The sequence below is a fragment of the Mustela putorius genome, unplaced genomic scaffold (assembly GCF_011764305.1).
Source record: "Mustela putorius furo isolate JIRA1106 unplaced genomic scaffold, ASM1176430v1.1 tig00000695_pilon_pilon_pilon, whole genome shotgun sequence".
NCBI classification, from domain to species: domain Eukaryota; kingdom Metazoa; phylum Chordata; class Mammalia; order Carnivora; family Mustelidae; genus Mustela; species Mustela putorius.
This window is the reverse complement of record NW_025421447.1, coordinates 2,697,319-2,724,806: the sequence shown is the minus strand read 5'-3', so window position 1 is coordinate 2,724,806 and position 27,488 is coordinate 2,697,319. Positions and strand designations below refer to the sequence as shown.

General features: G+C 48.0%; 4 protein-coding genes across 8 annotated transcripts; 3 read left to right on the top strand and 1 right to left on the bottom strand.

Moving 5' to 3' along the window:
* Nucleotides 1–272: 272 nt before the first annotated feature.
* BNIPL (BCL2 interacting protein like) lies at nt 273–8,990 on the top strand. Its single transcript, XM_004776768.3, has 10 exons — nt 273–476; nt 1,311–1,406; nt 1,836–1,900; nt 2,379–2,603; nt 5,854–6,036; nt 6,208–6,310; nt 6,598–6,729; nt 7,521–7,607; nt 7,795–7,893; nt 8,341–8,990. The coding sequence occupies exons 1-10, from the start codon at nt 433–435 to the stop codon at nt 8,375–8,377; spliced, it is 1,071 nt and encodes a 356-aa protein (XP_004776825.1). The 5' UTR covers nt 273–432; the 3' UTR covers nt 8,378–8,990.
* Nucleotides 8,991–9,120: 130 nt separating this feature from the next.
* CUNH1orf56 (chromosome unknown C1orf56 homolog) lies at nt 9,121–11,167 on the top strand. The gene is made up of 2 exons (XM_004776764.3): nt 9,121–10,296; nt 11,053–11,167. The coding sequence occupies exons 1-2, from the start codon at nt 9,295–9,297 to the stop codon at nt 11,071–11,073; spliced, it is 1,023 nt and encodes a 340-aa protein (XP_004776821.1). The 5' UTR covers nt 9,121–9,294; the 3' UTR covers nt 11,074–11,167.
* Nucleotides 11,168–11,610: 443 nt separating this feature from the next.
* CDC42SE1 (CDC42 small effector 1) lies at nt 11,611–19,889 on the bottom strand. The gene is made up of 5 exons (XM_004776765.3): nt 19,751–19,889; nt 16,070–16,381; nt 15,421–15,531; nt 14,191–14,279; nt 11,611–13,903 (listed from the first exon to the last, which is right to left on the bottom strand). Exons 2-4 carry the CDS (start codon nt 16,121–16,123, stop codon nt 14,205–14,207), a joined length of 240 nt encoding a protein of 79 aa, XP_004776822.1. The 5' UTR covers nt 16,124–16,381; nt 19,751–19,889; the 3' UTR covers nt 11,611–13,903; nt 14,191–14,204.
* Nucleotides 18,308–26,983, top strand: MLLT11 (MLLT11 transcription factor 7 cofactor). Of its 5 annotated transcripts, none has more exons than XM_045083103.1 (4): nt 18,308–18,603; nt 19,318–19,475; nt 20,820–20,898; nt 25,652–26,983. In XM_045083103.1, exon 4 carries the CDS (start codon nt 25,658–25,660, stop codon nt 25,925–25,927), a length of 270 nt encoding a protein of 89 aa, XP_044939038.1. In that variant the 5' UTR covers nt 18,308–18,603; nt 19,318–19,475; nt 20,820–20,898; nt 25,652–25,657; the 3' UTR covers nt 25,928–26,983. The 5 variants fall into 5 exon arrangements, with proteins under 5 accessions (XP_044939038.1, XP_044939037.1, XP_044939036.1 ...); XM_045083102.1 differs by having other exon boundaries at nt 18,308–19,197; XM_045083101.1 differs by having other exon boundaries at nt 18,308–19,475.
* Nucleotides 26,984–27,488: the final 505 nt, after the last annotated feature.

Below are 27,488 nucleotides of genomic sequence, written 5' to 3'. Positions count from 1 at the left end.
TTTACCATTGCCTTCCCCCCCTTTTCTTTCTTTCTTTCTTTCCTTTCTTTCTTTCTTTCTTTCTTTCTTTCTTTCTTTTTTTTTAAAAGAGCAGCTTCCACAAGTTATAAGGAGTCTGGAAGAGAAAACAAATTGCCTTCCTCAACTCCCCTAAGACAAGACACTTTAGAAAATGTCCTCTCTTCCCTAAAACCCGCCCCCACATAGGCAGGGTTTTCTTTTGGGCAAACCTGCTGCTTGGGAAGGGAAAAGAAGGGAGGTGGCAAAACCAGTTTGAAGGTAAGGTTACCTCCCTTCCACACCTCGCTCCTCCTTGGAGGCAAGAGCAACAACAGTGAGACAGAGAAAAAGGACACAGAAGTGCTGGGGAGCTGGGACAAGGAGCTCCCAGACAGCTGCAAAGTGGCTGAGGGAGGCAGGAAGACCCTGAAGATGGGAACCACACAAGAAGCGGGAGAAAAGACGTTAGACCTTGGGTAAGTAAGATCTGGCTCACTTGACTGGAAACGAGCTACGAATAGTCTTGAGGGACTTTGCCACCATCGAGCTCTGACCAAGGCAATTCTCTGCTTCCTGGAAGAGACATGACTGCAAGAGGGCAAATCTGCAGGGAAGGGGTAGTTTGCGGCTCTAGGCAGGAAATGGGGAGCTGGGGGGTTTCAGATTAGTTCCCTATTGTTTTGTTTTTAAAGGAAACTTACCTATTTCATGTCTATAAAACTACCCCTTGTTGTCTGCTTTCTCACACCCACTCCCCAGAATGGCCCTCTGGAACGCTGATCTAGAAAGAAATTTTAGGTCCCAGTACTCCTTCCCAGCAAATCACTCTCACTCTTCCTCCTTACCGTCTTCCCCGACCTGTCTGTCTCTGTCGTGGTTTTCCCTGACCACTCCCAAGCTGGTGGAGGAAAAGGCAGGCTTAATGAGGTACTGTCTTCCCCAACTCTGCCTAGTGACAGCTGGGCAGGTCGGTCAGGTTCCAGCCAGGTGAATTGGGGACTGTCTCTACCCACTCTGTGTAGGTGGAGCAATGCCATAGAGGTTAATAGGCTTAGCTCTATGTGTCCCATCTTTCCTCCCATCTTCCCTTGGCTCCTAAACCCCACTGGAGGGTTCATCTGTCTCCAGGTAGTGGTGGGTGTGGTAGGGGTATCTGTCCAGGAGACAAGAGCCCACGTCTTTTTTTGGGCCTATGCTCTGCTCCGTACCTTCATTACTCTTCATTCCAGTGTCTCCTACCTACAAACCAGCTCCCTTAAGACACGGCCTAGTTTGTCTCATGATCATCCCTTCCCCCGGGGGTCTTGTAGGGCCGGGGAGAATGCCGAGGCAGCGCACCCAGCGGCATCCCTGAGACTTGGGGAACTGGAGCTGAAGGAGGAGTGGCAGGATGAAGAATTCCCCAGGTAAGGACTGGAGGGATGCTCCTGAATGGAAGGTGGGAATGATAAATTAGGACTTGAAGGAAGGATGGGTTAAAAGAAGGCAGAGGCAGTAAGATTGGTAAGATTTTATCAGGGCTGGTGCTGGGTGGCTCAGTCAGTGGAGCGTCTGACTCTTGTTTTTGGCTCAGGTGGTGATCTCAGAGTCAGGGGATCAAGCCCTGCCTTGGGCTCTGCACTCAGCAGGGAGTCTGCTTCCCTTCTTTCTCTCCCTCAGTGCTCCCTGCCCTCCCACCCCCAAACCCCAGTCCCCATGGCTTGTGTACTCTCTCTCTCAAATAAACAAATCTTTAAAAAAAAAAAAAAGTCATATCTTGGTGAAAGGATAAATTGATACCTGGCTTGATTCATTTAACCTGCATTTCTGCCCCCCTTGTAATCTTTCCCCTCTAGATTTCTTCCTGAAGAAGCCGACCCTTCTGAAGGTTCTGATGATCCTGAGAGAGTTTCACAGGCAGGTAGGTAAATTTGAATCTAGGCCACAAGTTCTTGATGCTCGGCCAGTGCAGGGCTGTGCTGCCCTCGCCCCGTTGGGGTTCCACTGCTTCTTTCCCAAATAGCCCCCGTGGAAGTTTGTTTGTTTTTGTTTGTTTGTTTGTTGTTTTTTCATTTATTAGACAGAGATTATAAATAGGCAGAGAGGCAGGCAGAGAGAGAGAGAGGGGAAGCAGGTTCCCTGCCAAGCAGAGAGCCCAATGCGAGACTGATCCCAGGACCCTGGGATCATGACCTGAGCTGAAGGCAGAGGCTTTAACCCACGGAGCCACCCAGGTACTCCCTGCCACCACCACCACCACCACCACCACCACCACCACCCCCCCCCCGCAATGGAAGTTCTTTAAAATTCACCCCATATATCACTATCATATGCAGGAATTCCTAACTCCCCTGCCAACACAGACGTTTCTATTCTTTTCTCCCCTATCCCAACCCCAGGTACACCCAGCACTTTAGCCCTGTGTGGCCCACGCCCCATGCGGAAGCGTCTTTCTGCCCCAGAGTTGCAACTGAATCTGACTAAGGGCATTGGAGGCGATGGAACTTCTCCCACAAACTCTGTACCTTCCTCTCCTGATGGTAGTTCTGACCTGGAGGTAGATGAATTGGAGACACCTTCAGACTCCGAGCAGCTGGACAGTGGACATGAATTTGAATGGGAAGGTGGGCAAGAAACCTGAGGCCTGAGCTGGTAAAACTAGAAGCTAGAGTTAAAGAAGCTCAGGGTGGATTTTATGGGACTAAAGTTAGAAACAATTAGGTGGGGACCAAGTGGTAAGGTCAGCAAAATTAATTTCCTCAGAATGGAAAGGTAGAGTCTGTAGATCCAGTGTGAGAGTAGTCAGTAGAGGGGTGGGAAGGGTCCTTGGTTAAGGAAGCTTTCACTGAGTGACTGTGATCTGCTATTACTGATCGAGAACCGAGTTATAAGGAAGATTGTCCTACCCTCAGGGAGTTCTCTGTTTAATAAGAAATTAACACATATACAAGTAAGTGTAGTTGAAGATTATGGTCTACATACCTATAGGGATGTATGCAGGGGTAAGGACAAGGTCAGTTCTGCCTGAGAGGCATTAGGAAAGACTTCACAAAAGAGGTGATTCTGAGCTGGTCTTTAGGTAGCTGGGGAGGCATTCTAGGTAGAAGCATCAACTTGGGTAGAAGTATGGCTTGTTGGACATGTTGGGGAGTTCAAAGTATTAAGCATGACTATTTTAATATTAAGGGAAACTTTGTTTCTTCTCTATTCACAACGCTTCTGACACCAAATGTATGAGTTTTACCCACACCAACCAATTCTCCACTTTTCTAGATGTCAACAGGGTATCCTAGAGTTCACCTGTGATGCGTGACTGGAGTTAGTACAGACCTCCCAGGTTTGCCACAAGATTGCCCTCGACTTCAGACAGCAATCACATGTCCAAGCTGTTACCTGAGCTTCTGAATGAGCTCAAATGGGCTTCTGAATGGTGGTAGGAGTCAAATCATGGGGATTACCACACTGAGTAGTTTAGATTTTATCCTGTAGGCAATGAAAAAAATCACTGAATAGTTTTATTTATTTATTTACTTACTTATTTAATTTGTTTTTTATTGTTAACATATAAGGTGTTATTTGCTTCAGAGGTACAGGTCTCTGATTCATTACACAATTCACAGTGCTTACCACAACACATACCCTCCCCAGTGTCCATCATTTAGCTACCCTATCCCTCCCCACCCCCACCAGCAGCCCTCAGTTTGTTTCCTGAGATTAAGAGTCTCTTATGGTTTGTCTCCCTTTCTAGTTTCATCTTGTTTCATTTTTTCCTCTCTTTTCCTATGATCCTCTGCCTTGTTTCACAAGTTCCACATATCAGTGAGATCATATGATAATTGTCTTTCTCTGATTGACTTATTTTGCTTAGCGTGATACCCTCTAGTTCCATCCACATCATTGCAAATGGCAGGGTTTCTTTTGTTTTGTTTTTTTGGTTTTTGGTGGCTGGTACATATATACCACATCTTCTTTATCCATTCATCTGTTATTGGACATCTGGACACTTTTCATAGTTTGGCTATTGTGGACATTGCTATTAAAAACACTGGGGTGCAGGTGCCCCTTTGGATCACTACATTTATATTTTTGGGGTAAATACCCAGTAGTGCAGTTGTTGAGTCGTAGGGTAGCCACTGAATGGTTTTGATCAAGGGAGTATCATGATCAGATTTAATGGCTCTAAAGAGGTTGGAAACAACCAAAAGGTCTGTCAGTAGAGTATTAATTCTTACATGGTGTATCCATGTTATAGAATAATTTTTTTTAATTTTTTTTTTTTTAAAGATTTTATTTATTTATTTGTCAGAGAGAGAGTGAATGAGAGCGAGCACAGGCAGACAGAGTGGAAGGAAGAGTCAGAGGGAGAAGCAGGCTCCCTGCGGAGCAAGGAGCCCGATGTGGGACTCGATCCCAGGATGCTGGGATCATGACCTGAGCCGAAGGCAGCCGCTTAACCAACTGAGCCACCCAGGCGTCCCTAATTTTTTTTAAAAATATTTTATTCTGGGGCGCCTGGGTGGCTCAGTGGGTTAAAGCCTCTGCCTTCAGCTCAGGTCATGATCCCAGGGTTCTGGGATCGAGCCCCACATCGGGCTCTCTGCTCAGCAGGGAGCCTGCTTCCTCCTCTCTCTCTACCTGCCTCTCTGCCTGCTTGTGATCTCTGTCTGTCAAATAAATAAATAAAATGTAAAAAAAAATAAAATAAAATAAAATATTTTATTTTTTGACAAACAGTAGTAGGCGAGTAGGCAGAGAGGCCGGCAGAGAGAGAGAGGAGGAAGCAGGCTCCCTGCTGAGCAGAGCCCGATGGGGGGCTCAATCCCAGGACCCTGAGATCATGACCTGAGCCAGAGGCAGAGGCTTTAACCCACTGAGCCACCCAGGCGCCCCAGAATACTTTTTTTTCTTTTTTAAGATTTTTCTTTTTTAAGTGATCTCTACACCCAACATGGGGCTTGAACTCACAACCCCACCATCAATGGTCAGTACTGCATGCTCAACCAACTGAGCCAAACAGACAACCATTTTCTAAGATGAGGCAGCTGTTTCCATTGCTATGGAAGGATCATGCAGAATTAGTGAGTATGGTATATTGCCATTTGAGTAGGAAAGGTAGGGTAGAAAACAAAGCTTGCTCTATCTGTAGGATAGAGGGTGAAATGGAGTAAACAGACTAAAGACATGGAAACCAGTCAGGAGGCTAGCACTAAGGCCAGATGAGAAAGGCTAAGAACCTGAATCAGGACGTAGTAGTAGAGAGAATGATAAGAGAATATAGTGGAGATAATATAGAAGAAGATTTGGAGTCCAGTTGGCTGACAGAGAAGAAAATCTTTGATAATATCAGTTTTCTTTCTCAGCCACCTAGATGGATGGAGTCATTCATCCAGAAAGGAAATATGGGAGAGAGGAGGAAGAGAAGGAGTATGAATTACACTTGGGTCTGGTGGCTTGGAGAGGACAGAAAGACACAAACTAAAGGTGTCCACTCTGAGCATTTAGGGACATGGGTTAGAGGGGCAAATTTGGAATCATCACCTTATTGGTGGTTATTGAAGACATGGGAACAGAGGATTTCACCCAAGGAAAGGCACAAGAAATAAGGAAGAATCTAGAAAAAAACTAATACTGGCAAGGGTCATGGACCTACCATAGTGCAGGGTTACCTCAAGGCCGGTGTCTAGCGAAAAAGTGAGGATTGTGAGTCAGAGGAAAGAGAAACCAGCAAGGCACTGGACAAACTAGCGCTGGAATCCTAGAAAAAAAAAAAAACTGAGGAATGAGAGGTTAGAGCAATCCACTCTAGAAACCTGGGGAAGTCAGAAGATACTGAAGGTCTGTACTATGCCTTACTGACCCTTCCCTCTCTTTCAGATGACCTGCCCCGGGCAGAAGGTCTGGGGGCCAGTGAGGCAGTGGAAAGGCTGGGCCGGGGTTGTGTGTGGGATGTGGCTGGAGAAGATGGTCGTCACTGGAGGGTGTTCCGGACAGGAATGCGGGAGCAAAGAGTGGACATGACTGTCATTGAGCTCTATAAGAAAGTCCTCTCTCATGGAGGTAATTGCTCAGATATGTGGCAGGGAAAGACCTGCGACTTCCTGAATAGAACACTGAAGTTGGAAACTCAGTCCCTGGGTTTAAAATCCTCAGAGTCCTTCAAGCTAAACAGATGTACTGTCTGTCATACCTAGTTGTTGACTGAATGAATTTTCCCTCTGTCCTCTCCAGGTTACCATGGTGATGGCCTCAACGCGGTTATCGTCTTCTCTTCCTGTTACCTACCCAGCAGCAGCATCCCCAACTACACCTATGTCATGGAACACTTGTTCAGGTAAGGTGGAAGTCCTGAAGGGCTCCAGGGGGGATGTTAAGGAGGGAAAAGTGAAAAAGAACCCCCTGGGATGCCTGGATGGCTCAGTTGGTTGAGTGTCTGCCTTTGGCTCGGGTCCTGATCTTGGGGCCCTGGGATCAAGCCTCACCTCATTGGGCTCCCTGCTTGGGGGAGATCCTGCTTCTCCCTCTCCCTCTGCTGCTCCCCCTGCTTGTCCCTCTCGCTCCCCAAACCCCAAGCATGTACCTCCCCTGACAGTTGTTGTGCCTCCCCTCCCGGCCCCCCAGGTATATGGTGGGAACTCTGGAGCTACTGGTCGCTGAAAATTACCTGCTTGTTCACTTGAGTGGAGGCACGAGTAGGGCCCAGGTCCCACCTCTGGGCTGGATGCGCCAGTGTTACCGCGTTCTCGACCGGCGGTGAGCCACGAGGGCAAGAGGGCCACAACTACGCCTTCTCTTTCCCTCTTTCCGTTCTTTCCTCTTCCCTTTAGTCCCTTTCTCTTTTCCTTGTCTCTCTCCAACCCTTTCCAGGCCTCTCCTGTCTTCTGTGCTCTCAGAGTTAGGGAAACCTGGTTTCAGATCTTGTCTCTATCATTTACCTGCTGTATCATTTGCCTTGGACCAGTCACTTAACTTCCCTGGGACTCGGTTTTCTTCTCTGCATAATGGCAATGATGATAGCTTTGCCACTGGCCATGTGTGAAAATCCAATAAATCGAGGTGGCATACCCCTTCCTTTTCTCCCCGTCTTGCCAATTAATTTATTGCCCAGGCCGCCATTTTCTGCTTCTGTCCGCCTTCTATACCTGACCCATATGGCTTTGTTCCCCGAGATGTTCCTTTTCCCTTTTTCTTTCCCCCATCTTCCCTTTGCTCACTTTTCTAGCTCATTTCTTTTTTGTTTTTGGTGTCCCGGTCCTGGGAGCCATGGGAAAAGGGGAGTAGCCAAGAATTTCTGCGAGGGTGGGGCACAGGAGGGAGATGGGACAGAAGGATTCTGACAAGAGGAATGCCTAAAAATGAGGAGCACAAAGGGCTAAACACAATGGGTGGAGCTCAGATTACAGGCCAAGGAGGGGGGACTAGACCCCACTGCCGGAGAAATATAGAAACCGCAGATGTGAAGGAAGTTAAAGCATAGAACGTAGCCCCACCTGCTCTTCCAGCAAAAGGTAGAAGAGTAGAATGATCTCTTTCCTATTCTTCAGGCTCCGGAAGAACCTGCGTGCCCTGGTGGTTGTCCATGCCACCTGGTACGTGAAGACATTCCTGGCACTGCTGTGGCCCTTCATCAGGTACCAGCTCTGAGGACAAGGATGTCTTCTCTCCCATTTTCAAAATCAAGATGAAGAAGATTTTTCCCCAGCCTGGCTCTTTCTAGCCTTAACCACGCTCTGCTTGTTACATTGCCCTTTGTAAGGATCTCCAGGAACCCTCTTCCCAGTACAACACACAACCTGGTTTATCCTCCTCTCTTTTCAGCTCCAAGTTTACAAGAAAGATCCGTTTTCTGAACAGCCTGGGAGAGCTGGCCCAACTCATCTCCTTGGATCAGGTTCACATCCCTGAAGCTGTCAGACAGTGAGTCCCGAGCTTGAGGAGAAAAGTTTGGGGTGGGATGTATAAAGCCAGTTCCAGCTTTCTTAATGCCTTGGGGGAGATGCAGAGGAACGAAAAGATAGGGGCCCTGCTTCTAGATGCTTTCTTCTGTGCCCACCCAGAGAAGAAATTAAGGCCTGCATCCAACAAGAACAAAGGAAAAAAAAATACACACAAAACTATACATATAAGTGCTGAGGCATCAGAGAATAAAGGAATATTCACAGCACAGAACTTAGTCGTAGAAGTTAAGAAGTCAAGAAGGGCAGCAAAGCAGAGAAAATACCCAGTGGGGAGGGCCTAAGGGACAAAGGAGCCTGAGGACCACCAGTTCAAGCACCCAATCTTTTGACTCTTCCAATTCCTGGCTTCTGTCCCCAAACCAGTGACTAAAACCCAGGTCCTACTTTTTTTGTTTTTCTCTCCTAGGCTGGATCGGGAGCTCCATGGCTCACGAGGGACCTAGAGGAAGAAAAGAATCAAGGGCCTTAGAACCAAGCAAAGATTAATCTGCCTATGCTCTAACCCTGAAACATCTGGGCTGTTCCCTAAAACACCTCCTCCTCAACCCCAGTACCACAGGACCTTCACATTTCCCTGGGGTCTCATTCTTCTCATGACGGTGCCTTCAAAGCAAGGCTCCAAAGTCTGGAACCTCATTTGCCCAGTGATCATCAGTTCAGCTATAGGGGTGTATGTAGTGGCATCTTGTAGGGGAATGGGGAAGGCTGCGGGGTTTGGTTCTGCTTCGGCTGCAGAACCTTGGGCAAATATAACCGCATTTCTCTGAGTGTCCTTTTCCTCCCCTGTAAGTGGAGGTGCTGAGACCCTTTCCACCCGGGGCATGCTAGCAGTCTGTTAAGCTCTGTAAGAGGTGGAGGGGAGGCCAGGGCTTAACTCACTGCGCAGCCTACTGGGAACCGGGAGTCAGCTCCCTAAACCTGGAAGAACGGCAGCTCCCTTCTTTGTCACAGCTGTTGCCTGTGGGTTGGGGAAGGAGTGCTTTCAAAACTTGTACTTTTGTCCTCTTTAGTAAATTCCGATCCGTAGCGGCTAATAAACTGCGATGCGAGGTTTAAGCCCGGTTCCGAGAAGTGCCCTACTTGCCCAGGCCCGTAGCATCACAATGCGTCGGTCGGTTCTGGCACGGCGTTCTGGCCGCCGTGGTTCCTCGGTTTTTGATCTCAGCCCTGGGGGCTGCTCCGCTAGGGCGGGGGGGGGGGGGGGAGGGGCGTGGCACGCGCATACGAGGCCCCCTCTTCCCTCCCCATCCGCAGGGCGCGGTTCAAACGACCCAGCGTCGCGAGCGGAAGGGAGGGAGAGAAGGTAGGAGTCCCGGCCTCCCTCGCTGGCCTCCCTCTCAGCCGCACACCGGCCGGCCCCATGGTCCCCGCCGCCGGCGCGCTGCTCTGGGCCCTGCTGCTGAGTCTGGGGCCCCGGGCGGCGGGGGCCCAAGGCCTGACTTCCACCGAGACCCAGCGGGTCAGTTTCCGCCTCGGGGTCCCTATGTCCCGCCACTACCGGACCACCCTCCGGACCGGTGGCCCCAGGAGGATGAAGGTAACAATGGAGGATGAGGATGACGTCGGGGCCACTGTCGAGCGCCTAGCAGGCCCGGCTGCTGCGGAGCTCTTGGCCTCCACGGTGGCCACAGGCGTAAGCAAGTCGATTGTGTCGTCGGCTGAGGAGGATGAGTCTTTGGAAGAGGGGGTTGTGATTAACGCCAGAAAGAATAACATCACTGCAGCGTCTTTCAGCAGGGGTTACAATACAGCGAGGGTGCCCAGCTCGAAGTTTAAAGCAAATACCCAGGAGAAGGAGATCAGGATGTCTACAGACGTGCCAGCCAACACCTGGCAGCCTACTGGGGGGGAAATACAGCACCCTGACAGTACCATGAGCCAGTGGTCCACGGCCGGGTCCACCCCAAACCGGTGGCAGCAGCCCTCCCACACGGCCATGCCCCCTCCCGAGGATCTGCGGTTGGTGCTGATGCCCTGGGGCCCGTGGCATTGCCACTGCCGGTCAGGCACCATGAGTCGGACCCGGTCTGGGAAGCTGCAGGGCCTTTCTGGGCGCCTTCGAGTTGGGGCACTAAACCAACTCCGTACAGAGCATCGGCCGTGTACTTATGAGAAGTGTCCATGCAACCGGCTTCGGGAGGAGTGCCCTCTGGACTCCAGTCTCTGCTCTGACACCAGTTGTACCACTCAGACCACCACCACTCCCACAACCCCTCTCAGCTCTAGAATCAGACCTACGCCCTTCCTCTTCTTTGGCCCCAGCCCCAGCCCCAGCCCAGCCCTTGCTTTTTGGAGACGGGTCAGGATCGGGCTGGAGGATATTTGGAACAGTCTGTCTGCAGTGTTCACAGAGATGGAACCAGTAAGTGTTTGCATGAAGTGTTACTTACCTAGTTTCCCTGCTGATGTGTAATATACTGGTTACTCACATCGTTGGCTGCTGATGCCACCTATTTCTTGAGCAACTGTGGGTTGGTTAATGGGCAACATGTACTGTTGGTCATGGGAGGATTATGGCCCAAATTATGAGAATTATAGCTGTATCAACAATTCTTGATGCTGATCATAGATATGGAAGATATTAATAGTTCTCAGCTTATTAATAGTTTAATAGTAACAACATCCAGTATTTGAGGTCTTACTATGTACTCTTTACCTGGATCAATCCTCACAATGCTGTGAGGTGTAATTATCCCCACTTCACAGAAGGAATGGGGTTTTACAAAGCTAGTAAATGACAGTCACAACAGGATTGTTTGACACTAGTGCTGATGTCCCTGACCACCACTATCCCAAAGGACTCCTGGGATTATTTCCAGCAATTTCAGAATTCTTCAGGAAGGATAGTCCTCTGCCTTTCTCAGTTGACAGGATTTCAGGAACTTTGGGGAGAAGGGAAGGACAATAAAATAGTATATGTGGTCTGTCATTTTGCTAGTTTTTATCTTTCTCCTTGGGTATCCAATACCGTTAATTCAGTATAAAAAGGCAGCATAAACGGGGCAGTGGTGTTGAGGGAATGAGGGCTTCTGGGGAGGGAGATGAAGCAAGGAAGGGAAAAGAATATAGATATAGTTGTAATATTTTCCCTTTTTCTCTATTTTGTTTCCTCACCCAGCTAGAGAAAAACCGCAGGTAATGGCCACTTCATCTGCAAGAGGTTTCAGCATCTCAACCTATCCACCCTTTTTGATCCCAGCACCCACTGGATATTTTTAGTACAGAAAAAACTAGAAAAAAAATTGTTTGGTCTTGTGTCTTTTTACAGAGGTATCTGAGGTGGAGACCAGAAATCTCTTGAACCGTAAAACTGAACTGTGTAACGAGCAGCATTGGGCCTGATCCCTCCCCTTGTCCCCCAGCATATTTTATACCCCCCTCCATAATGTTGATGTTCCTCCTCTGCTTCATTTCCAAAGTCATTTTTAAACAAGTGATTGTTTAAAGACTTGAAAAATCTCAGATAAATGCCAAGAGGAGGGAACAGGAAGAATAAGGAGTTGAGCCCTTGGAAGATATTGGTGGTCTTCTCCTTGCCTTCACAATACTCGGCCTTCTGTCCTTGCAAAGGGCGAAGATGGCACAGAATTCCACATCAGCTACTTTTTAGCAGTTACCTTCATCAACTGTATTTATCCTTTGACCCCAAACATGCCTGTAGTGATTACTCTGTGACTACTTTGCTTAAACATTTTTTATTTGAAAAATGTATTTAAAAGTCCAACACATTTTTAATATAAATTATGACTCTCAAACCCTTTGCCATCACTCTTAAATACAGTTCAAGTGATGGTAGCATACACGTTAGAAAAGGTAGCTAAAGGCAAGAAAATACCAAAGACTATGGCCAAAGAAGAGGCATTAGGATAAGGCGGTAGATCGTGGTGACCAGAGTCCATGAGTCCCCCATCCTCCCCCCCTATGACCCCTTCAGATTGAATATAACCCTCAGGTTATTAAGCTACTTTAGGACAACCTATGAGCTACTTTCAGAACAACTAGCTACACTGGAACAGAGTAAATTGGGAATGTATGACTAATCTTAGACCCTGAAAAGTGGCAGGAAATACACTGAAATTGGAACAAAATCAGAACCTGTCACTACAGGTAGGGCAAACTGGATGGATGGTAGACTCAGCAGAGTGGATCCTAGTTCCCACCTTCCTGACACCCTCACCATCAAATAGGATGCTTCTTGTTGCTGAGCTAATGAGAGACCCCCATCCTCTCAGTCAAGAGCCGGCAGGAGCTCACCGGTCTCGTTCTGCCTTTCTAACCACTCCGAGGTAAGGGGCCAGAAGAAAAAAAACACCTGAGAAAACAAACTGCCTAAAGACCCTCCTCCTGCTCTATTTTCCCACCTAACACAGACTCTTCAGCCAGGTGGGGAGTGGGACCTGGTCTTCAGACAAAACTCCCTGAGTCTTAATTTGTGTCTGGTTCTAGGACTAGAGCACAGAAATGGAGCTTAACGTTTGCAGAGGATAAACTTGGGTGTCTATGGCTCTCCTTTTTTCTCCCTCCCTTCCCCAATCTCCCCATGCTCAGTTCATGCCTCCACACTTCAGGAACCCCTCCTCCAGAGAAGAATGGAGAACAGTACAATCCACCAGAGACATGAACCCATGCAAAGCACAAGCAACACATCAAATAAAGGGCTGTTTTCAACATTGTGTGCGGCCCTAGTAAGCCTACTTTGCAAGAGGGCCTGGTTCCTCATGGCTCAGGCTTAGGGTGAATGATGGGATGAGCGTAGGGTGGGGAAGACACTTTGGAGAGAAATACCTGGACTCTCGAGCAGTGGTTCTCACTTAGGGGTGATTTTGCCTCCTAGGAGACATTTGGCAATACCCGGGGACATTTTTGGCTGTCATAACTAGGACAGACACCCTACTGAACGTCCTATAATGCGCAGGACAGTCCCCCATTACAAAGAATTATCCAACCCAAATGTCAAGAAGAGCCGAGGTTGAGAATCCTTGGAATCTGGAGGTTTCTCTGCTCCCATGCGGTGAGGATCTAACATCCCTAACCTCACAGATTGTTTTCAACCTACCACGCCTCTCATCCTCAATGGTTAGGATATACATTCTCAAACATGCCTCTTAGTTTTGCAGCATTCTGAGTTTCTCTCCAGATCCCTCTTCCTCCTCACCTGAGCCAGCAGGGAGATTGGCAGAAGGCAGGCCAGGTCCCCAAGACTTAAATGGGATCCCATCAGGTTAAGACCCACTTCTTACCTTAGCTTTCATTCAGTGGGAAACAATAAGGTTCCTAATGGGGGTAGGGCTGAAGGCAGAGGTAGTAGAAAGAGGGGGGTAATTAAGAGAACTCAAATTAAACTTTTAATCAATTTAAAAAGATGTTGGAGAACTCACAATGCTGCAGAAACAGGGTCAGAGGCCTCCTGGAGAAAGAGCTGGTAGTGGCAGAGAGAAATCGAGCTTAAGTTTTGGGACCTAAAGAGAAAGAATATATAGACTAGGCAGTGGTCACCCTCCTACCCCCTGCTTGATGTCTGTTTCAGTTCATTCCAGGAGGAAAATGGAGAAGGGCAGGGAGGTAAGGAGCTTCTCGGCAAAGCCGGCTTCAGCTTTGGTAATCTCACCCACCTACCCCATTTAAGGAGTTCCAGGTTAAGAGTTTAAAAACAGATGGCACCTAGACCGTCATTCAGGAGAAGGGAATGCCTTCCAGGTTCCCAGAAAACTCCTATCTCAGATCTGAGAGTGTCCAGGGCTTCAGCTGAGCTCCTCTGGCCAACCAGTAGTCATTTGGTCAGTCCTGCTGCCTTGAGCCCATCTCCAGGAGGGGCTAGAGCCAGAGGGAAGAGAGGGAGTCCAGCCCCCAAGCCTTCTGAGGCACTAATAGGCAAAAAGGGAAAACAGGGGCCCTGGGGTCACTGGTTCGAGGAGGGGGCACCATCTCTTCTGGGCTGGACACAGAGCAGAGGCTTCAGACAGCAGAGCCTGATTAAAAAAGAAATTGAAGGAAGATAAGTCTCAAGGAAAACTGAGGCAGTCAGGGAGAAGGCACCACCTAGCACAGACTCTAGACTATTTCCAGGGTGTTCTTCTCTTGATTTCTGTCTGTACCTCCCTCTCTCTCTGCCTTTCTACATCCGAAATTCTTGACCCCTCCATTCTTATTCATTCTTCCTCCTCTCACCTCCCACTCTGGCAGAGATCAGGGTTCCGAGGTAAGGCATCAGGATGCTGACAGGGGCTGGAGGTACTGAACAGGTTTCTCTACTCACCATTTCTATTGGAGCTACAATCCCCTAGAATTGCTCCATGGCCTGTCTCTGTTTCCCTTGGATCTCATCTGCTCCTGAACTGCACCTGTCTGTGAAAAAGCACATGGGAGACCCTCACCCCAAGTCCAGGTATCACACAAGCAATCTCCCCTGTGCCCTCCATGAAGAGGCTCACCCCATCTCCCTGGCAATAAAGTCAATTTGAAAAGGTTAAAACCGGGCGCCTGGGTGGCTCAGTGGGTTAGGCCGCTGCCTTCAGCTCAGGTCATGATCTCAGGGTCCTGGGATCGAGTCCCGCATCGGGCTCTCTGCTCAGCAGGGAGCCTGCTTCCCTCTCTCTCTCTGCCTGCCTCTCCGACTACTTGTGATTTCTCTCTGTCAAATAAATAAATAAAATCTTTAAAAAAAAAAAAAAAAAAAAAAAAAAAAAAGAAAAGGTTAAAACCAACAGCCATTCTTCCAAGGAAGTCTCCAAGTCTCCCTTCATACTGACTCTCATGAGAGTGAGATAAAATGGGTCTTTGAATACTAAGACCTCTCATGAAGGACTCTCATATTTTTCTGAGTTTTGCAATCAGTGAAAAGCCTCCTTCACTATGTCCGGGCCCATTTCCCTTGTGTTGAGAGCAGAAGAGAGTTATCTGGCGTTATTTAGAACAGGAGTATGCAGCCTTCTTCCTGCCTCAACACACCCAGCCATGATATAACTTACTATGGCACTGGAATAGCAGTTCTTTTTTTTTTTAAAGATTTTATTCATTCACTTGACAGAAATCACAAGTAGGCAGAGAGGCAGGCAGAGAGAGCGAGGAGGAAGCAGGCTCCCCGCTGAGCAGAGAGCCCGATGTGGGGCTCGATCCCAGGACCCTGGGACCATGACCTGAGCTGAAGGCAGAGGCTTTAACCCACTGAGCCACCCAGGCGCCCTGGAATAGCAGTTCTTAATTAACAGAAGGGTTTGGGTTGTTGGCAAAAGCCCTCCAAATAACTCCTGGGTCATATATATTCCCCATCCTGATGATGAACAATCTGCTAAGTGTAAAAATAAGGGAGCCTAGGCCAGAGACCTGAAATGCCAGGTCTCAGGTTTGTGCAGCTGGTGGCCAGGACTAGAATCCTAGCTTCTTACTTCCCCACCGGGTATTTACCATGTCCCCAGCCCACACTTCAGCAAAAGGGAAAGGCTCTAGGCCACAATCCCATATCACTCTCTCCTCATTCTCTCATTACCATGGCAAGTCCATCTCCGGCCCCCATCTCCCCAGAGCCAATGTGAGTCAGGTGGACAAAATTCATTGGTTCCCCAATCATGGTCCGGTCAATTCGTCTCCTTTTCTTCTTCTGTTTAGAGAAGACAGGGGGGAGTTAGGTCTACAACTGGAAGAAGGGAATAGAGTCCTGAAAATCACTATAGGGGTAGAGCTAAGGGCCCAACGGGCAAGGGTACGTGGCATCACAACAAAGAAATCACTAGAGTATGAAAGCCAATAACATATAGACAGAAAGGACATAGGGAGGGTGGTGAGGACAGGGGCCTGCAGAGGGAATACTAGACAAAGAAAGGACATATCCAAGTCACCTCTGGCTGATGAGGAAACAATGGGAAAAACTGACAGGTATTAAGCTCCACCTACAACCCCTGCCCAAGTCAGAATGGACAAAAACAGGAAGTGATAGCTAGGACAATTCACTTCCTCCATCACACAGTCCCCCTTGATTCCAAGTACACACCTGCCTGGCCAGAGAGACTATCCTGACGGAGAGGGAAGCAAGCAGCGTGCCTTCTAGGCACCAGATCGTAGGTGGTGTGTCTGCCTCACAGGCCCGGGTAACTAGATTCTTTGTGCACCAGGGTGGGGGTCGGGGCTGGGGGACTCACCGGCTGGGGTTTCTCTACCACACAGCAACCCAATTTATGCCAAAATTCACTCATGTTCCCTGATGGTTCCAGTTTCACTCCTCTGCCTGAGGCCCCAGAGGGCTCTTGCTCTGGTGCCTTGACTGCCCACTCTTCCGTCCCTTCAGGTGTGACAACAGCCTGAGTCTACTCAGCCGCACGGGTCTGGAGACAGCAGTGTCCAAGGTACCCTTGGCTGGGCAGGGAGGGTCAGCGTCTCAGACTGAGGGTCAGCAGGGCCAGGCCAGGCTGAGCAAGCAGGCACAAGGTTATGTCTTCCTCAGACGCAGAACCCTGGATGAGCAGAAAGTGAAGAGAAAAGAAAGTTAGTGAGAAATCCCACCTCTACCATGTCTCCCTCCTTGCCAAGCTTCCTGATGAGGCCAGATCTTCTCATTCTCCCTTGAAGGCCCAAGTCCTGCACCCAACACTAACCCCTCTAAACAGAAGGACCTCCCAGTTTGACTCCCAGAGAAAGAAAAGAATCAGAAGGGCACCAAGGGCTAGAGGCGCTGCAGCTGCTGGAACCAAGGGAGAGGAAGGGGACAGAAGCATTTAGGGTGAGGATGGGAGAGGCCAAAGGCTAGTGGCAGAAATGAGCACAGTTTGGGGGTGCTACAAGCCCCACGTTCCTTCTCCCTGGGTTTAGGGCAGAAAGGGAGGGGCAATTAAGTGACTTTGAAGAGGAAATGGTGGTTTTTCGTTCTCACAAACAAGACCTCCGCCCTTGTCCCTCCCTTTTTCCTTACCTTACCCTGAACATCTAGATTTTCTTTAAGACTGAGACCTTGACTGCCAGGTTGTGGGTGACTAACTGCAGCAGTTTGGACCTCAAAAAAGACTTTTCCTACACTGAGGAATTTCTTCCCTCTACACTGAGGAATTTCTTCCCTCTCGATTCCCTGACCTTGCTCCTTCTCATTTCCCTCAGCTGAGATCCAACCTCTGTCCCAGAAGTCACCGAACAGTTCCTTGAGATCCTTCCTGAAGGCTGTCTGCAGCTTGTTTATCTGTGTCCTGTGTGTGCACTCTGGTGGCACAGCCATTTCTGTGCATGTGTGTCTGGTACAGACCATTTGCACACTGGTTGTAGGTACGTGTACTTGGTGTCACTGTTCCACGAGGAATCTTTTTCCAGCCTCCCCACCCTCTTCACATGTCCTATCGTGCCACTCTGCTCTGCCCCAGGCCCCATAAGGCCCACGCCTCCCCACCTGCCTCCTCCCCTCATGCTGGAACCTGTTCTTTCCTCCCTTCTCACCACTTCCATTCCCAAGCTTCATCAGCCAACCAGACACAAGGAACTTTATAACAGCATTAGTGTCCAAGGAAGAACTTCCTCCCCTTTTCCTCACTGCCAGCCAGGGGAGGGCCCATCTGGGTTTCCTCTGTGCTCACTGCACTTCCCCAGGCCTATGATATAGGCAACCTCAAAGATTCCCAACAGGGCGGGGCGCCTGGGTGGCTCAGTGGGTTAAAGCCTCTGCCTTTGGCCTAAGTCATGATCCCAGGGTCCTGGGATCGAGCCCTGCATCGGGCTCTCTGCTTAGTGGGGAGCCTGCTTCCTCCTCTCTCTCTCTGCCTGCCTCTCTGCCTACTTGTGATCTCTGTCTGTCAAGTAAGTAACTAAAAATCTTACAAAAAAAAAAAAAAAAAATTCCCAACAGGGCAGTTTCACAATTACACTCCAGCATGAACAGAAATCTCGAGGCCTCCTTTCCAGGCCTGGAACCCCAATGCTCTGACATCCTAAACTCATCTAAGAACTGACAGGACTTTTTTTTAATAACCCTGGGATGAGATCACAGGCACACTAAGATAGAGCCTGAAGGGGAGAGAAGAACCCAGAAGCCTCGGCCTCAGCTTACTCCCCTTCCTACCACTGGAGGGGAGGAGTAATGAGACAGGGCGGAAGTCAGAACACAGCTGTCCAGAGAGGGGAGCTGTGGTCAGTGGGGAAGTCAGTCAGTCAGTCACAGGGTTTGTCGCAAACCCTGTGGCAGCTGGTAAGGGTTGCAGGCAGGGGAATGAAGAAAACAATGAAGAATCAGAGGAAACCCCCAATACCACCAGACAGACTGTACAGACTATGGACTCTCTCCTAACAGCCGTTCTGAACAAAGCTCAGTGGACAGAAGTGGAGGGTGGGAGGGGAGAGGAGAGAAAAGAGGAGAGGAGAGGGGAGAGGAGAGGGAAGGAAAGGGGCAGTGGAGGGAACAAGGACGTTTCTGTTCCCTTTCCAGGGACCTAGCCAGAGCTGGGTGGAGGGAAAGTCTATGTGGGACTTGGCACGAAAGGGCCAGTGATGATGAGAAGTGACCAAGAAATTCCATTCCCTATGACATAGAACATAAGGGTCTCTGAAACTTGGCAGTGGGGTCAGAGCTGGAGAAGACTGGGCAGGGTGAATGTGGGCGGTGGGGGGGAGACAGGGCCAGAAAAGGAAGTAAGAGCCACTCTCCTCTTTACAAATATCTAGAGAAGAGCGGGTTGAGGAAAAATGAAGTCCTGAGCTGGTAAGCGCAGGAAGAAGAGGCACCCAAATTCAATGCCCACTATTTTAGGGCCCCCCACCCCCAGGGGAGGGGAAGGGGCTGCGAAAATAGCAGGAGGAATCAGGATTGGACTACATAAGGCCTTATCCTGACAGACAAGTAGCACTGAGAACTGGGCCAGAGTCCCAAACAGGAAGGGTGAAATAGGGAGCTAGGAGACACCAAGGTCACACTGGGGCTTAGGGAGTGAGCAGGAGGAGGGATGGGAGAAAGGTTCCAGAGAGGAAGGATGTACAGAGGTAGTTCCCGGGTCCTGTCCTAGCCTGAAACCGGTTTTCCCGGTCCCGCTGCCTTCAGCCTCAAGGCCTCCAACCCGCTGCCCGACAAGCCTTCACAAGAAGCAGCTGGAGAAAGAGAAAGAGAAAGAGAAAGAGAATTGAGAGAACAGAGTGGGCAACTCTGGCTCCAAGCCCGGGGCTGCAGCTGGTTCCTTGTAGAGACCTCCAGACGTGGAGGGGTGCTGAGGGGCAACAGAGAAGTAGGCGGAGACGCACTTTTCAGTCAACTGACAGGCATCTGCCCCAGCACCAACTCTGTCCTCCCCCGACAAGAAAGGTCTTGCGGGGTTGGGGGGGGGGGGAGGCACATACGAGCAAACAGGTAGGCCCTAAGCTCCCTCCCCAGCAGATTCAGTCCCACAGACTCCATTTCTACCCACTCCCCAACTCTACCCAGAAATCCTCCGCTCCTCCCAAAGCTGAATCAGGACTGGGATCTCGCTGTGAATTTTTCGGATTCTGTCACAGTCTTCCGTGGTTGCTTCGGGCTCAGACTCAGCCCTTCCAGGACCCAACTGGGCTTGCTCTGTCCGGCCCACGCCACCACGGAGTTCGGTGAGTCTCGAGGAGAACTTCTCCCCCTCTCGCCTCCCCGCGCCCCCCCCCCAGCACCCCGACACCCCAGTCCCTTCCTGCCCTCGACTCTACAGCGGCCTGGGCCTGAGCAGCACACGAACGGTGGAGGGGACGGAGACTGTGTCTCGGGGAGCGCACCCCTTCTCCCACCGACCCAGCATCTCGGCGGCCCCGGCCTCCTTCCTCCCCCACCCCCAGCATCCGGTGCGCCTCCGCCCCGAAGCACAGGCCGGGCACCAGGGCCCGAGTCTCACCTGCGGCGGTCTCACCAGCAGCGCTCCGGCATCGAGGCGTGCAGCTGCGGCGGGTGGGGGGGCTCCGGCGTCGGGCCCTCCAGTGTGGGCTTCCCGGCCTGGCTCCGCAGCGCGGCGGGGGAGCCCAGGGCGGGCCGGCAGAGGTGGGGCTGGCTCAGGGCGGAAACGGCGGCGACGCGATTACGAAACCCGTCCGGACCGGAGCTGGGCGCACTGCTCCCCGCTGGACTGGTGAGGCATTGCACCGCGCGGGGCAGTGGGAGGGCCTGGCAGCCCCCGACGGCCGCCACCCCTGCTGCACGGACTGGGGACTTGGAGCCTACGAGGGGGCTTTCTCCTGAGCCGGACCCCGGAGTTGCGCGGTCCGCAGTAGCACGTCCCCTTTGCGCGCCAGGCCTTGCGGGGCAAAACCAATAGAAGCCCCCCTCCGACCCCCCGGAGCCAGCCAAGTTGAGAGATTCGCGGGGGCACCCCCCAACATACACATACACACACACACACACACACCACCCACCCCACCCCCCCTCCACCCGCCCAGTTCTCTCGTGCTCTACCCAAAGTGGAACGGGGCTAGGTTTACTCATTGTGAGGGTGCGGAGGCGAGCCGCCAGAGGAGGGTAGGGATTGGAGGAAGGGGTGGAGGGTTTTTCTGATTCTCAAAAATAAAACACTTCGTAACTTGAAATCCTTAAATTGGGGAATAAGGGGACACTCCTTTATTGTTATCTAGAGCTAAGCTTTTTAATCCATAATCCTAAAATTAGGGGACAATTAACTGCTCATTCATTGCACCCCAGTCAGCATGGGGATGCTGTAAGAGCTCGGGAATAATTGTGCCGACCAATAAGCCTACGGAGATGCTTTAATCCTTTCTCCCTCCCTAAAGTGTTCTGGAACCTATCATTTGAATTAGCCGAGTCAGGCAAGGAGGGGGCGGGGAGTCCTTCCGCCCTTCTGAGGAGGGGCTGCATTGCAGGGGGAGACTGAACAGATAGACTCAGCCACGGAAGAGGGAGAGGGAGTGAGAAGACAAAGCCGTCAAAGCCCCAACAGCTTTCTTTTTCTCCAGCCCAGAGCAGACGCCGGAGCCCCCCCCCCCGAGGTACTCCGTCCATCTTTGGAACACACTAGTAATTCACTGATAACAGGTAAATTAATTGAGGGAATGGGGGCAAGGGGTTGCAAAGATAGAAGAGTAGCTGCTTCTGGTTAGGTTGAAGACCCTAAATAAGGATAAGGTTGGGACAACTCAAGAGGAGAGAAGGGGGCGCTATGAACAATAAATGGTTTTTTGGTCCCCTTGTTATATCTCTTTGCTAAGATCTCCATCCTTGCCTTCTAATCCACAGACATTAATTTCTAACAATATACATGTAGCTATCATTTCTCAGCATTTATTTCAAGTATCTATTTTCCTATAATCTGTCTTATGTATTTTATTATCCTCGGTTGTTATCTGTATCTTTTTCAAGCTATAATTTTTTGATTGTTTAACGTTTTTTGTGTTTTTTGATGAATCCCTAGTCTTCTGTTTTGCTCTAACCTGTACTTCCCCATATTTACTTTTTTTTTCCCCATCGTGTTCCATTGTGTGTCTACCTTCACCCCAAACTGATTTGTCTCCATAGGAGGGAATTTGCGAGAAGGGATGAGATAATATTGAAAGTAATCCCCACCTCTCTTTTAAGTCTCCCGCTCCCTGTAACAAACCTTTGCTCCAAAGAAAGAGGCAGCTTGAAGTAGGAAGGTGGGGGCCTTTGTGTTGTGTTGGAGAATTGCCTGATCCCATTTTGAAAACAGTACATCCCACAAAAGGTGCATATGGTCCCAGATTCTGGAAAGGATTATTTGCAGCTCATTGGGAGTAGATGAGGGAAGGACATGACCAACAGGAAAATCCAAGACCAGAATGAGGCAAATATAATGAGATGCCAGAGAGCTTCCATCCCCTCCAACCACCATCCCTTGTCCTCCTCCCTACCCCCCCTTAAGGTGGCAGCATGACACAGCAAGGCCCTGTTGGGCAGGCCTTGGATTCCCACAGAGGGTCTAGACAAAGGGTATTTGGGTGTGTCTGTGTGGCTCAGAGTGTGTCTTTTTATACTATACATTTGCTAATCATGTATCTCTAAGAATAGATGGTGATATTTAGAAATCACCTTTGCCTAAAATATCTGGCTAATTTAAAATGAAGGACAGTTAGACGTATTTATTGAGTGTATATTGTGGTCCAAGCCCTTTAAGGGATGTAAAGAAAGATGAGGTATGTATGGGTGGAGAACATTTGGGGAGGGGAAGAGAAAGCTTACTGGAAAGGGACCTCTTGCAAAATTTGGAAATTAAATCCATACTATATTAAATACCAAAAGTTCATTACTAATGAATGTAATGTAATGTAGATGGTGCTTTGTTTAAATTTTCTGTGTAGTCAGTGTTCTTGACTTGATTTTAAATGCCATACATGCTTGTGTGAGTGTCTTTCTAGAATGCATTTGTACCCTCTGTACAGTCTCTGAGTCAAGGCATAGCCAGAGATTTTAGGTCTTGTGACTTAATGCTTCATAGAATTTCCTTTAGCATTTTTAATTTGCAAGATACACTCTGCCAGACATTCAGGGATTGTTCGGACACTTTTTATATATACTCTGTTTTAAGAAAAGGAGTTAGTTTGTCAAAGAGCTTTTTCCCTGTCTCAGATTCTAGCTTGCTCTCTACTGCCTTTTTTGCATTTTCATCATTCAGATCAGAGTCACAGGGAACATTCGACACCTAATCCACTAAATATCTGTTTTTCAGGAACCAAAACAATTCTTGCAAGTTTTGACAATATTGGTATAGGATTATATAAAACTGTGGGTAACTATCTATTCACAGTACAGCAAAAAAAGACCAGATTGGGAATGAGACCTGGGTCCAACTGCCTAGAAGGCTTCAGAAGTCCTACTAGATGATTTCTCACATTCTTTCTTTCTTTCTAAATATACACTATGTTATAGCACAGAATATATTTATTTTATTTATTCCTTTTTGAAAGTAATCTCTACATCCAACATGGGGCTCAAACTCATAACCCCAAGATCAAGAGTCACACAGTTCAACGACTGAGCCAGCCAGGCACTCCTAACACGTTTCCTAGTTTTAAAATTGTATGTTCTTTCCCACCTCCATGATTCTATTTTTTAAAGAATGTACATGCGGGGGCACCTGGGTGGCTCAGTGGGTTAAAGCCTCTGCCTTTGGCTCAGGTCATGATCCCAGGGTCTTGCTCAGCAGGGAGCCTGCTTCTCTTCAGGCCTCTCTGCCTGCTTGTGATCTCTGTCTGTCCAATAAATAAATAAAATCTTTAAAAAAAAAAGAAAAAGAATGTACATGTACCCAGCATTTATACTGAGCTTGCTCTGGAGGGGACTGGTAAGGGAGGGGATATTAAAAAAAAAGCCAGCAAGGTAGGCAAATAACTGGTAATCTTGGGGAGGGGGGAAGAAAGGAAGGAACGAAAGAAAGGAGGGAGGGAAGAAGGAAGGAAAGAAAGAAAAGAAAAAGGAAAAGAAAAGAAATCAGAAAAAACAAGGGGAAAAAAATCCCTGTGGTCAGTCTGTAGTCAGTAACACTGACGATTCCTGAGGTTTGCATCTTGGAATCTCCGTAGTCCCAGACTGAAGCCTGGAGTTGGTAGGCTGAGAGATACAACCATTTTTTGTAGCTCCCTTTCTGTACATGTCTCTGCAAATTACTGTGGAGATGATCAGAGCTGAATAGCATAGAATGATGACCTCACCTTTCTAACATGCTCCCCCACCCTGTTCCAGTCCCCATATAACCCTCCTTCTAAGCAGCTTCTCTGCTGAGTAATGCTCAGTTCCCAGGGTTTATTTTGGAGCCTAAACGTCAGAAGAGAAAGAGCAATTGACAATTGACTTTTAACATTAAAAACATCCTAGTCTGCCTACTCTCCAGTCCTGAAGCCCCTATAATCACACATAACCATGCTCTAGATTAAGGCTTTCTTTTTTGGCCCTAGTTGAGATGGTTCACATTATCTGGGGTTATAGAATTTCTGTAGTATAGTGGTTATCATGTTCACCTAACATTTTATGGAGGCAGTTGGGAACCTATTTAAGGCCACTATTTTTGAGCCTCAAGGTCTGGTAGGAGCCAATGGAGTGCGTTGGGAGGAAGGCCTTTTCAAACGGGGGTTCTATTTTTGGAGGCAATGGAATGTTCTTTCTATTTCTTTGGGAACATTTCAGCTAAGGCTTTGGCCCTTTCCCTTGTAACCAGTAACCAGCAGGGGGAAGGAGATATAATAGTCATATAACACCAGGGTGTGGGTGGAATGAGCAGAAAAGGTGATAGGAGCACTCCTTAAAACACGGAAAAGTATCTAATTCTGAAGAGGGACTTTTCTCCTTCCAATCTAAGCTCTTACTCTCCTCACCTGAGATTTCCAATCCATTTGCTCTCAGGTATAATCTAGCATTGGGATCAGAGAAAAAAAGGTCTTGTTAGAGCATGGGAAAATTCTTTTAGTACCTGGGTTTTGTTTTGAAGGAGAGGTAGGCTAGAGAGAAATAGAGACTATTAGGGCTTATCTGTGGGCTAATAGGTGGGGGGTGGCAAGGTATGGATTGTATAAAATGGAGAAAATTAATCAGCAGCCTTGAATGTCTTATTGTGTGCAAAGCCCAGCACTTGTGAAGAAGGTGTAAAGTCGACTGGTTTTTACGTTTAGGGAAACTCTGTTTCTTGAAGGAGAGAGACTATCCCTATTCAAGACACATAACAGTGATCTGTAGCCCCCAAACTGGTAATAGGTAAAACTATACAGGGTGTTGGTGGAGATGCTGGAAGATACAGAATAGAGAGAGCTGAGTAAGTTTAAGGATGTTCTCCTGGAAAAGTTGAGTTTATAGCAGGGTTTAGAAGGCAGGGAGGAAAACAGAAAGCAGAAATATCATGGAAGCCCTTTTTAGAGGTACCTATTAAGCCAAAATCAGGAAAAAGTCAAGGATTTACTAATATAAGGATTTGGGGGAAAGATTCCTCTAAGGACTTGAATTCCTAGGGAATTCTAGGGACTCTTCCAGTAGTCTTGAAACTTGGGTACTTATTTTAAGACGGAGAGTAGAGGAGCTTCTAAGTTGGTGAAAACATGTGGAGACGTGGGAGAGCAGTGCACCTGGGGAGGGCATGGAAGCTCTGCACCCTTTCCCTATACCCCTGGCCTTGTGCATCTCTTCCATCTGCTGTTCTTGGTTATAGTCTTTTATAATAAATTGGGAATCTAGTAAATTAAAACAACAACAACAAAAAAATGGGAGAATAGAGTAAAAAAGCAGAGAGTAGAGAAAGTTAAGCAAGACAGGAATGAGCATAACTAGTAGAGAATGTGCTACTGCTAGGAAGATTGGGACCAGATTCTAGAAGGCCTTGAGAACCAGACCCAAATTGACTTGAAGAAGTAGGCAGTCTGGGACGCCTGGGTGGCTCAGTTGGTTAAGCAGCTGCCTTCAGCTCAGGTCATGATCCCAGCGTCCTGGGATCGAGTCCCACATCGGGCTCCTTGCTCCGCAGGGAGCCTGCTTCTCCCTCTGACTCTGCCTTCCACTCTGTCTGCCTGTGCTCGCTCTCTCTCTCTCTCTGACAAATAAATAAATAAATAAATAATCTTTAAAAAAAAAAAAAAAAAAAAGAAGTAGGCAGTGAAGCAAGTCATTCCAAGATGGGGAGAAGTTAGGAAATGGTAGAAAATGGTAATAAAGGTAGGGGGTCCCAAAGCTTGTTCTGGGGAACTTGGATCATGTACAGAGGGAATTAGGATGTGAAGTTTTTAATAAGGAAAGGCCATGGAACATGAAGAGGTTGCTGTAGCATGAACACTAACAAGTGGTTTCTTTCTAGGAAGTTATGAGGGATCCTGTGAGTAGCCAGTACAGCTCCTTTCTTTTCTGGAGGATGCCCATTCCAGAATTGGATCTGTCGGAGCTGGAAGGCCTGGGTCTGTCAGATACATCCATCTACAAGATCAAAGACGGCAGCGCTGGCAAAATGACCGGGCAAGCAACTGGAGAACAGGAGAAAAACTCCGAAGGCGATTCCCTCCTTGAATACAGCACCTTCAACTTCTGGAGAGCTCCCATTGCTAGCATCCACTCCTTTGATTTGGACTTGCTTTAAGCCCAAGACTTCTCTTTCCCACCACCTGCTGTCACTGTCTTCCCTTTCAAGCCCCTTCCTTTCTACCCTTTTCTCCTATTAATCTTGCTCTCTCCCCTCTATTGTGTTGAGGTGGTGCTGATTAATCTGCCAGAGTTGTGTTGTATTTATTTATTTAATTAATTATTTATCTATTTATTTATCTATCTCTCTATTTTATCAGTTTCTCTCAAAAGCCCTTAAGCCACAAAGAAAAGGGTTTGAGCAATGGAGTATTGTATCACAGGGATTCCTCCTCCCTCCACCAGGGCCCCAACTAATTCCAGAAAACAAGCCTTGTTCTAGGGAACCAGAGAGGGCACCAGAGAGTAGTACAATGGTACAAAATGGAGGGTGGATTTTTTTTACTTCATTTTAATCAGCTTTAGAGATTGCTTAAACCTAATTTCCTGCTCCAGATCAGTAAACATAAATCTTTCTTCCACCGTTGTTGAAAACCTTAGAAGTTTTCATTTGAGATTATCTGCGATAAGACAGTAGGATTTCTAAATGGCTAAGGTGATAAGTCTCTTGCTATTTGATCCTGCTCCTTGTAATATATGTTTTCTCAGAGAAATTGGGGATAGTTAAAAGTATAAAACAAAGGAAGTAATACATCATGGAAAATTAAAATAGGGGAAAGCACTGAATCATTTCAAAAATAACTACATTCTCATAAGGGTGTTCCTCCTTCAAGCCTACTCACTTTGTAGCTTTGCTCCTAACTGAAAACTCTGAGGAAAATGACTCCAATTTCAATTCTTAAGATGCAATCTTACTGACTACTGTGATAATCTGTAAGGTTTTGATTCGGCTTCTGAAAGGCATAGGGTTTGGCCTTTAGTGTTTTAGTCTTGCCTTGCATCTGCAATGTGTAATACCGATCAGTGGGCCTCAGGCACACTTCTTCAGCTACCTTGAGACCATGAAATAATCACATTTATGACCATACACCTTGTCCCCTCATTCCTTCCAAAATTATTGCTGCTGATTTGTGCTGCCATTTACTCATTTCTTTAATAAAGACATTCAATCCCAGGACTGGATTCTAGTTTTCTCTCACTTCAAAGAAAAGCAGTATAGACCCCCGAAATTAGCCTCTCTTTCCCCTTCCGCTAGGAAGAAAGGGGGCAACCAACCACTTTTCTACTTGCACACTGGCTACCAACATACTGAGGTGGTAAGTCTAGTTGCCTAAGAAACCAATTCACCCAAATGTGTTATCTGTCTCATCTCATTAACAAATAATAAAAAAAAAAAAACCTACTATTTGAACTTTTACAGAGGATGTAAACAGGAATGAAACAAGATTTTGACTCTCAAAAAGGGAAGCCGTAAATATCAAAATGGATCTTAGATGGGGAGTATACCGTAAATACTTGAAAGATGACACTAGCAAGTTAAAAAAAAAAAAAAAAAAAAAAACACGAAAATCTTGGGCTTTGAAAGGCCCACCATAGAACACAAAAGCCAAAATTTAATACAGAGTGGAGCCGTGACATGTCCTTTCCTATGTTCACTTATTTTTGAAGGGCTTCTTTCC